This window comes from Anopheles marshallii, chromosome 3, assembly GCF_943734725.1.
Source record: "Anopheles marshallii chromosome 3, idAnoMarsDA_429_01, whole genome shotgun sequence".
Taxonomy (NCBI): Eukaryota; Metazoa; Arthropoda; class Insecta; order Diptera; family Culicidae; genus Anopheles; species Anopheles marshallii.
In genome coordinates, this window is record NC_071327.1 from 57,902,644 (window position 1) to 57,913,260 (window position 10,617).

The 10,617-nt window shown below is 46.0% G+C and overlaps 3 protein-coding genes across 3 annotated transcripts; 1 reads left to right on the top strand and 2 right to left on the bottom strand.

The window, feature by feature from the left end:
- The first annotated feature begins 527 nt into the window (after positions 1–527).
- Positions 528–4,669, top strand: LOC128713814 (transcription factor Sp4-like). The gene is made up of 7 exons (XM_053808683.1): positions 528–668; positions 761–1,033; positions 1,163–1,686; positions 1,795–1,879; positions 2,015–3,600; positions 3,684–3,816; positions 4,073–4,669. Exons 1-7 carry the CDS (start codon positions 528–530, stop codon positions 4,667–4,669), a joined length of 3,339 nt encoding a protein of 1,112 aa, XP_053664658.1.
- A 2,407-nt stretch (positions 4,670–7,076) lies between these two features.
- LOC128715189 (uncharacterized) lies at positions 7,077–7,818 on the bottom strand. Its single transcript, XM_053810071.1, has 4 exons — positions 7,684–7,818; positions 7,448–7,609; positions 7,254–7,358; positions 7,077–7,181 (listed from the first exon to the last, which is right to left on the bottom strand). Exons 1-4 carry the CDS (start codon positions 7,777–7,779, stop codon positions 7,077–7,079), a joined length of 468 nt encoding a protein of 155 aa, XP_053666046.1. The 5' UTR covers positions 7,780–7,818.
- A 339-nt stretch (positions 7,819–8,157) lies between these two features.
- Positions 8,158–10,223, bottom strand: LOC128715249 (gram-negative bacteria-binding protein 1). Its single transcript, XM_053810130.1, has 6 exons — positions 10,115–10,223; positions 9,600–10,030; positions 9,378–9,520; positions 8,892–9,061; positions 8,427–8,815; positions 8,158–8,361 (listed from the first exon to the last, which is right to left on the bottom strand). Exons 1-6 carry the CDS (start codon positions 10,221–10,223, stop codon positions 8,158–8,160), a joined length of 1,446 nt encoding a protein of 481 aa, XP_053666105.1.
- Positions 10,224–10,617: the final 394 nt, after the last annotated feature.

Sequence of the window (10,617 nt, forward strand, 5' to 3'; positions counted from 1 at the left end):
AGTCGGTGGCAGTGCAATTGATTAGACGCTTCCGTTTTTTAAGGTGGGGGTGGTTTGTTGTTGGGTACGGTAAGGTTTTAACTGAACATGGCATCTACCACAAGTGAACCATATCGACCGTTTTGTGTTCTGTATCAACTTAGAAAAGTACACAATATCCACCAATGATTATTGTGTACGAAGAAAATAGGGGAAACTCCTATGCTGTGTTGATGGATGGCGGGCGGCAGGTTTCCACCACAGTAACCACTTTCAGAGTGTGTGTGCATGCGTGTGCGAGAGTGTGTTAAATGCGGAGGGGTGGTAGTCGCCAAAAGCATGTGTTGATGTACAAATTGTGCAAAAGATGATAAACAACAAAGCGAAAAGAGGTTGAGCTAGCGCGGGAAAACTGTGAATTAGTACCGTGCTCCTAGTGAAGGGACACGAGCTGTGTGATCGGGCCTGCAGCTATACACGTTACCGTTTGTGAATCGAAAAGGACACACATTTGCCCCTCTCCCCGTCAAACCCATTTCCAGACAGCAATGACGGAGTATAAGTGCGTGAACTTTTCCGAACTGTGCCGCCTGTGCGCGAGCAGTAATGGGCCACGGGTGGGCATCTACTCGGACGAGGGCCGTAAGAAGCGAATACACCGCAAGATTACAGAATCGCTCGGAATAAATGTAAGTGTTTGCGGGAAAATATGCAACCAGTCACGGTATGAAGTTAATGCTTTATTTTGACGCTTTATTTTGTAACTGCTGTTAATTTTTAGGTCAAAGAATCGGATCGTTTGCCGAAATCGGTATGTGCGGCCTGCTTGAAACAGGTCGAAACACATGAAGAATTTCGCGAATCTGCTGTGAAGGCGCAGAGCATGCTGGAAAGCTGTCTTAATTCTCGTAGTGTAGAGAACGGCGGCAAAGTTTACATACGCGATGTAAAGGTGAAAGAACCGCCACAGATAGTGAATCGTACGCAGACTAGTGTGGTGCACATTTCTCCCACAGCACCGACGATAACCAATCGCACTGTGCAAGGAAAATCTGTATCAGCGCAACAGCAACAACGACAGCAACAGCAGCAGCAACAGCAGCAGCAGCAACAACAACAACAACAACAACAGCAGCAACAACAACAGCAGCAGATGCAGCAGCAGCAACAGCAGCAGCAACAGCAACAGCAACAGCTACAGCTGCAGCAGCAGCAACAGCAGCAGCAGCAGCAACAGCAACAGCAGCAGCAACAGCATCAGCAGCAGCTGCAACAGCAGCAGCAGCAGCAGCAACAACAGCAGCAGCAACAGCGACAACAGCAAATCAGTACTACACCCATTCTTATCAATACTATTCCAAAAAGTGTGGTTCATACGATCAATGGTGGTACGATAAGTACGGTCAGTTCAGGTGCTAATGTCACGCCAACCGTTTCGCTCGCAGCTGCACCTCCCGCCCTAAGAGCGAATACCACCGGCGGAGACTTTCTCAGCTCCATCATACAGGCAGTTGGCATAAAGACAGAAGGTGACATGAACCAAACAGTGGGACAGCAGCAAATGAACCAACCGCAAATACTGACCATCCAAAATCAACAGCAACCAAACCAGCAATATACGATCACGTTCGATGCCTCGGCTGCGCGAAAGGTACACAACATGATCGTTCCGGTCATCTCGAAACCAACCGAATCGCAACCACAAACGTAAGTCGGATCTTGTCGAACTGATTGGGGCTTCACAGTTGAAGAAGAAGGAGTTTAGTTGATTCATAATATGTCTTACCTCGAATGTGTTGTTATTATTTTTTACAGGACTTTTACGCAAGTTGATGAGTTTATCAAGATTAAGTCGAGTCCACCAAAAGCGGTTAAACGAGACTCTGCACAAAATGCTAAGGTACGGTGAAGATATTCAAAGTATGAACTTTGTTTAATTTGCAATACTGCGATGGTGATTACAAAATTTTGAAGCAAGATGATTTAAGATTCATTGCAATTTTCTTCAAACATTTCTGTTAATTCTATCTTTTAGACTGATGCGACGGAAGCGAAACGGAAACGGTATATTCAAATCGTACAACATCCCGGTGTGTCCCTAACTACACCGCCAAAGACATCGAATGTTGGTAATTTTACGGTTGAAAGTCCCACCATGACATCGCCCGTCTCTGCCGCTACAAACGCTGCGCCTGTTTCATCGGCTGGCATGATCGTATCCAATGCAGGCACCGTCTACACTTCCACACCGCAGAAGACGTACACCGTTGGGCCGGATGTGAAGCTAATCCCCGGTAATAACAGATGTCTCGTACCAATCGTGTTGAAAAACGATAACTCAACGGATGATAGTGCTAATAACAACACAAGTACACCCAACATATCGGTAGTAGGTCAGCCAATGGTGAGTAATGCACCGCAGAACCAGCCGGTTCAGCTGTTTGTCAAGTTCGAAACTGGAACAGATGGTGTGGTGCGTATAGCACCGGTTCAACATCCACCGTTGGCGATGCAGCAAACGGCAGTGCCACAGTATGGTATGGCGACTATTGCTACTACTGCGCAGCCAGTAACCACCATTCCACCGATGACCATTTTGGGTCAAAACCAACCGATGGTACAGGCTCAGGTTGGGGCTGGCAACTACGTAACGTTGGTGGGTAAAACAACATCACAAACGCAAACGATCGCCGATAACAGTGGGCAACAAGCGAGCGTTGTCATGGCAACGGCACAAGTTCCACAAGCGACGCTTCAGCCAGTACAGCAACAACAACAGCAGCAGCAACAAATACAACCACAAAACGTCAAAAAGGTGCAACAGACTTCCACTGCTTCAATTCAACAAAACCAACAACGTGCCATTGTAGCGCTTTCCACCGGCGGTGCAGTGCAAAAGGCAGAACAACGAGTCGTTACCGTACCACGCAAAGTTATTCCTGCTCGTCAGCCGACAACAACTCCAACGAAGCTGGCACATGCTGCTACGGCCCCGAAACAAACGATCGTAATTAATGGACAGGGTAGTAACAATCAGGGCAAGGGCTCCGGCGGTTCATCCGGTGCTAAATCTTCCTCGACGACCGGTCGTGCTGGACATGTCGTAGCGTCGTCGAATGGAAACAACGTTTCATCACTAGGCAACAATAGCACATCCGAGAATCGCTCCTTCAGCGATCATGATAGCAGCGGCAACGAGAACTCAGAGTCGGAAGCAAACAGAACCGCCCAGTCGCTGGTTGCTTCGCAGCAGATGAGTGCTATCTCCGCCATGTCAAGTAAGCAAGATTCGGTTGCGTCCGATCAGCAAACGAAATCATCCGGCGGCCGTCCTGGCGATAGAGGAACGAGTGCTGGTGGACGTACGGGTGGCGAAGTCAGCATTACGACGTGCGATGTCTGTCGGAAAACGTTTGGCCGCAAGGAACATTTGGTGCAGCATCTCAAGTCCCATATCGGGCTGCGTCCGTTTAAATGTGAGGCGCCAGATTGCAATAAGAGTTTTAGCCGTAAGGAGCATCTGATACGGCACACGGTTTCACATACCGGGCAGAAGATGTTCAACTGCGACAAGTGCCAAAAGCTATTCTCGCGCAAGGATAATCTCAACAAGCACAGGAAGTATGTACTTTTTCCTTATTTGGTAACATTTTGTGTTGCTATCGATTTTACTGAACATTTATTTGGATGTGTCTCTTTTCAAGAACGCACACGGATCAGGCGAATGCTTCACCGTACAGTTGCAACATTTGCAACAAGGATTTTTCGTCAAAGAACCAATTTTTGAAACATAAGGACACGCATGGCTGTTACGAAGAGGACGCGGACACACCAAAGGTAAATATGTGCATAAGAGCTATTTTGTCGTAATTCACAATTGAAGTTTAGGCTATGTTGAGTACGCACGTAGGGACAACACTTTTGTTAATATAGTCAGAAGTAACCATTGTTCGACACATTCAAAGGATATGTTACTGTATCCAGTTGTTGTGTTAGTCTTCAACTTAATTGCAATACGAAAGACGTATAAATGTTATCAATACGAGAACAAACGTTCGAAGGTGTCCAATAGAATATGTTTTTTTTTTTGCAGCCAACGGTGAAAAAACAACCACATCCGATCAAGGTGGAAACGAAACAGGAGCCAGGAAATACGATCACCGTCCTTGAGTCGACCGTTGTATCGAAACCTTCGCAGCCTCCACCTTTAACTCACGCTATTGCTCCGAACCCGGTAACTTCGGAACCATCGCAACCGTCAAATGTGCAATCCTTACCACTAACCATCACCCATGTGCCGACTAACACCACAACCATACAGTTACCAATTCAGCAGCAGGTTCATCAGCTCATCCAACAGCAGCAGCAACCCCAGCATCAAAATGGCACAACCACACAGCAGCAGATTTTCACCATCCCCGCCCAAATACCGACCGCTAATGGGAAACCCATCATTCAGCATCTCCAAATAGCGCTTCCAAACAATGTCAGCGGTCAAACGCTGGCTACGTCCTCTTCCGCATCCAACAGCGGAACCGTACAGACGATAACCAATGCGCAGGGTGCTACGTTGGCAAGCTTGGGTCGAGCAACGATTATCAATTCGGTGGATGGTAATACGGTATTTACGCTGCCGTCGAACTTTATCTTCGACGCGTCGCAAATCATCACCACCAGCCGTCAGTCATAATTTCTCGATTCGGGTTGTAGCAGAGTTTAAATAGACGGTGACCCACATTACTACACTGATGCTCAAATTGGCATTCGCTGCACATGAATTAGGACGGGAGTGTGCTCGCTCGCTCTCTCTCTCTATTTATAGATATATTATATAGATTTCTTTTAGTTTTAAAAGGTATAAACATATGTGGCTAGTGCTGTTGAGGTACGCGACTCGACGATGAATGATTGTAATTATTGTACTATTTGTAAGATTGCTGTAGTTGCAAAGAGATTTTAAAGATTTCACATTAGCATTTGGTCAGGGAAAGATAAAATAATAATACCAGTATAGCAGATATTCAGCGGGTTCTCAAACCCGGATTCCATCATGTTTTGAGTGGATTTTTAAACAACCTGATGTTGCCTCCATGCTTAAGCTTCTTTTGCAACGAGTAGCGACACCTTTTTGCCATCATTAGCGTACAAAAGTGGCATGAATGAACCGTCATCGGTACGCCATAGTAGTAACAAGCGGAAGTTTCTTAATTGCTTTGTTCGACATTTAAAACCTATGGCTTTGTCTTACTTAAATGTATGTGTTATACGTTATGTGTTACGTGTTAATGTACGTAAAGCATGTACGTATAATGTGTGTAATAGTAATTGGAGTTGTAAAATTCCTCCAAGATTTTAAGAGCTTAAGCGTAGGGTGTGCTGTTTCAGTTAATAGCATTAGTGTGTAAATTTGTATCGAAAAGGATAGAATCGTACAATAAGAGATCAACATTAACAAATCACTGACGTATGCTCATACCTATTGAATATAATTTTAACGATTTTATTTACTTTTACTTTAGGTTTTTAGTTCATTCACTGTATATTTGCTTCCCCTTATCGAATGCGTGTATAGTCCAACCTCTCTGTATGTAATACGTAATTTATTAAACATGTACGCTCATATTTCTTTGTAATATACTCGATCACCGTACGATCGACAAGGTGCAAGATCAGCGGTAGTAATTGACGTAGTAGAATTAATTTATTGTCACACATGTTATAGCCGTAATCGGCGTAATGCCTGTTTCATTGCCAGGAAATGACCGTACGAAACCTGCAGTGACGTGAATCTTTGAACCACGGTTTCGTGCTCATTTGCTTATTCTCTTTACACCTTGCCCTAGCACCCAGTGTATGATGCTGCATGACCGGGCTGGTCACCATGTGCGTTAAAAAAATTATAATTATTACTTGTAAGTCAAACCAAATACATGTAATTAAAATGTGCAAAATTTTTTGTTGTTCGTAAAAACGGTCGGGACGGTCCGAAATGTGGTCTGGGTGTAGGTGATTTAACATTGTCACAGAGGACACCCGGAAGTAGCGGCATTCGGTTACCATACACATTTGATGAAGGGGTGCTGAATGTGCTCAGTAAACTAGCTATATGTACTGATGATGACTGGTGAGTTGACTCATCGCAGTCTCTATGTGAAAGTTATTTTAGTACGCTTCACGGACGATCTAAGTCGACACTACAGTATATAAGTTTAGTTTTAACAAATGTTTTATATTCTACAATTCTAGACAATACAGCTACTATTAACTGTCAAAGTAAGGAGGATGTTCTTTATTAAATTTAGGTTGTTTTGAACATCTTTCGGTTGCTAAAACTGGATCGCTAATCTGGAGTTTGGTGGAACATGTAAAACGATGTAATAAAGTTGTACTTATTGGAATAAACTTTCGTACCCGAATGTCTCATGCACGATTCACATTTTCACGTGTCAATGCCACGGGAGGCAGTGGAATTTTTCAGATCCAAAAAATACGGTTCGAGAAGATAGGGTTTGTTGCAGCAGTTAGGTGGAACGATTAGGTTGCAACATTCCACTGTACGATAGAACAACCTTTCAACAGAACTACCTTCTTCCGGGCGGCCCACTGACATGATGGTAGGCGGCGCCGGTCTTCACACGAACGAACCGGACCCAAATTCCATCCCCCATAGCAAGGACTGGCTATCCGGCTACGTGGTAAAATAAGTCGATACAGCCAGGCTGATCTAACGAAAAATAAGGACAACGTTTCGTACCCGCTTGCTATAAAGCCAGTTCCAGTGAAGTGCGCTCGACAATAAAACATTTTGAGTGAATTAGGCTAAATGAACAACTTCGGCTTATTTATGGGAATCTAAACTGAGTATGAGTGAATTGAGTTTTAACGACCATTTAATGCTTTTTAACGAATGTTTCCATTTTGTTTGCTTCTATTTGCCATGCAATCTGACGGCATTTTTAATGCGTTAAACTAAGCGGTAACGATACCGGGGTTTGTTATTTTTGTTTATTGTAATACAAATTACTTTGCTTCAGCTTCATTTCCAGTGGAAGAAACGTGTATTTTATTGAAATGGCAAAAAAAAACGTGTGCGGAATTTAAATCTCCCATACATGCAGAAACAAATATCGGCAGTTGTTCAAGGTGGATACGACGGAACCACATTGATCATTGCTGTAGTTCCAAAAGACGTCGGGACAATCCTGTGGGTAGAGGTAAAATTGGTAACCACCATAAAACAGCAGCTTCGTGTAGAGTATGTTTGGCCTATTTACCCTGTACGCGATCGCGAATGTACACTCGAGAAATCGCCGAGAAGAGGGAATACACTGAGATGAGATTAAGTTTTTGGCCATATCTTGCAGATAGAACGTGTTTGCCTGTATGCAATGGAGAAACGGATTATTAGCATTGGTGCAGGGGGGTGGGAGGATTACACGCTGTTCTACGCCGTTTTCATCTGGGTTACCACTTGCATATTGTAGCACTTCCTAGCTGCCACCTCGAACGCCTGCTTCCACAAGAGTGTATCGTTCGGGACCTGTCCAAGCAGCACCTTGACCGCTAGCTCTACAAGAAACTGGTTGTGCACAAGGATGCCCGCTTCGTTCAGAACGCACTCTGCGTGGCACTGGTGTCACCAGGGGAAGGTAAAGGTAAAATGTCACTCCGGATGTGGGTTCGTTTGTACCGAATTCTTTATACATTCGCGGGCAGTGGATCGGGTTCGCCTGGCAGGCTGGGAGGAAGAGAATGGTTTTGACACCGCTGGAGGACATCTGCTGGTATTAGACGAGGCATATTGCAACACGCTTGAAAGTTGACATCTTCCAGCAGCTGTTTGCAGTAGCCGTTGGTGTACTATTTCGGAGAAAAGAGACAAATTCTTAAAGGAATTTCTTTTGGTTAGCCGTAGCTTCACTATACACTACCACTATCTGCAGCACTGCCAGAGGTAAAGTGCACGATATTAATATTCCGACCAGACGGAAACGATCCATTTTTCAGCAGAGATCCGTAGACTGATCCGTGGCCTTTGCCTAACCGACCACAATAGCATTGCGGGCCGAGTAACGACACGGTGCCAAATTAAACTCTCATTAATACTGTATCAGGTGTACAATCGTACCCATTAACGTGCTTTATTTTCCATCATTTAATCGCAAACGGCGCGTGTTGTTACAAGGCGTGAACACGCACATAATCAATCGTTAGTTCCGGTTCGGTCCATGTGCGATACCACGTGTTGCGGTTCTGGTAGAAAAAGTATTCCGCCTTCGGGCTGGTGTTGTTCCACGGTTTGGCACTTTTCGACGGTCCTGTTTGGGAGTGGTCCGGAAAATCCTTTACCCCGCCAACACCAACGCCGAGTGAGACATAGAACTAGCAGGTAATTAAAACATTTTAGTGACAGCATATGAATTTCTTACTCGGCGGGACACACATACCTCACGATCGAACGGTGCCAGCGGTGCCGTCGCATTCCACAGGTTTGCCTGGGTCAGGTTGTGCTGTTGCGCGTGCTGCCGGAAGTTTGTGCGTAGCGCACCGTACTGAAACCCATCGACGGTGAGCAATATTTGTTCCGGTGTCCATACCAACCCGTACGTGTGAAACTGATCGCCAAAGTGATCGTCGTTCAGGTTCGAGCGTAGAAAGTCGGCTCGGACCGGGCCGGTGTTGGTGATCAGCACACCGCCACGCAACCGATGGCCATCGATCTGTTTGCCATCGTGCGCCACCAGCATCCGGTTCGCCAGGATGTGGGCGATCCACATTTGTCCGGACGCGTAGTCAGCGTAGCCGTAATAGTTTTCGTACGGCTGCAGGAACAGTTCTGGCGAGAAGGGGAAGGTGAATTGGTACAAATGTCTAGCAACAACGCACGTGGAATGGAAGGACAATAGCCTTACGGGGGAAAATCCAATCTCCCTTCGGTAGCTTGGCACGTATCTCGACCCGCCCGTACCGGAAGCGGAAATAATTTTTGGTGTTCAATTTGGCCGACACCACGGGCGGTAGAATCGTCGAGCGGGCAGCTTTTCGTTGGCATTCGTACGGGTTGTTGGTTGGCGAGGTACATCTTAGCATGGGTAAGAGATTGAATCGAAGATGAATTACTATCGTCTAACAAATGGTATTAGCTGCCAAATCGTAGTCTTTAGAGAGTTTAAGGATGTTATTCTGAGACATATTTCTTAGTTCTGATCAAACTTTTTCAACACAACTTTCATCTACAATTATTTACGATCATTTACTTGGGTGTTTTGATTTCAAAACAATTCCTATTCAACCTGTCAAGTCGCTCTTTTTGATGACTGCCCTTGACTGTACAGAAACACGAAACAAACAAAAAACGAACAGATGGCTGATAACGTGTAGTAGAAGCATTCACCTACCCTTGTAAGATGAGATCTCCCGTGCGGATGCGTTCATCGGTGTAATCCGCGTTCATGTTAACAAGCGTCGGCACGATGACAAGACGACCCGCCGCGATGTAGCTGTTGTCCGGTAAGCTCTGGTACGACACAAATTCCGCCGACTAAAAGCGTGATGAAAAACGTTGACGTTTTTTTTTTTGAAAACATTTCGGCAAACCTTGTCTTTTTTCTTTCACTTACATCTGTATCCAGTGGAATGCGCACTTCGTGCTGCCACTTGGGTGCGAAACTGCCCTGCTCGAACGTATCCTCGAAGATTACCATCCCGGCACAGGTCGACTGACCGCCGTTGTATGTGGTGAGCGTGGGGGCACAGGGCGGCACCGTTGTGGTCGTTGGTTTCGGTGTGGTCGTCTTCGGTGCCACCGCACCCTTGGACCGGAGGACGGTGTGTTTCTTGTCCGTCAGCCAATAACCTTGGTCGGCAAACTGGACGTACACCCAGTAGTAGATGATGGTGCCATTTTGGAGCAGTGGTTTGCTTGTCTCGTACGTCCACTGCCCATTCCCGTCCGGTTCGGTAACATCTTCCGCATAATCACCCTCCTCGAACCGTTCGAACGGTTTATTGAGACGCGCATGGAAGGCAACCATCTGCAAGCCGGGAGTGTCTACGGAAGCGCAAAGCGATGGATTACGTAAATTACGTGGCCAGTGATCGGCAATGAGAACCCCAGGCGCGTGTGTGTACATACCCGGGATGCTGGCACGGAATCCTCGCGCTGCGGTATAGTCGAAGCGTACCGCAGGAATTGTGTAGGCCATCGTTTGACCAACAAACACCAACATTAATGTCCACCTCATTGTGCGGCTTGAAACGCACCGCGCTGGGAATCACCGCACACGAATGGGGAAGATTTTGACAACCGAGCTAGAGCTTGTACAATCTCCTCTGCATGAGCAAGTGCCACGAACTGACGGTTGACACCGGCTCTCCAATACGGCGCACCAAACAGGTTTCTGGTCGCGTTCGCTCCCGTACAGTTCTGTTGGTTCAGAAGTTTCTTAAAATTGAATCCCTAAGCCCATTATTCTCTCTGCTCTCAACAGCGATCAGCTGTAGATCAGATTGCTCTCGAATGGGATGCGTTAACGCTGACCGTGATGTGAGCGAGTTCTCTACATCTTTTACGCATGCAAAGTAGAATGCTCCCAAGGGTATGTCTTACTGGAAAGGGGATTCCCGTACGCTTGCTGT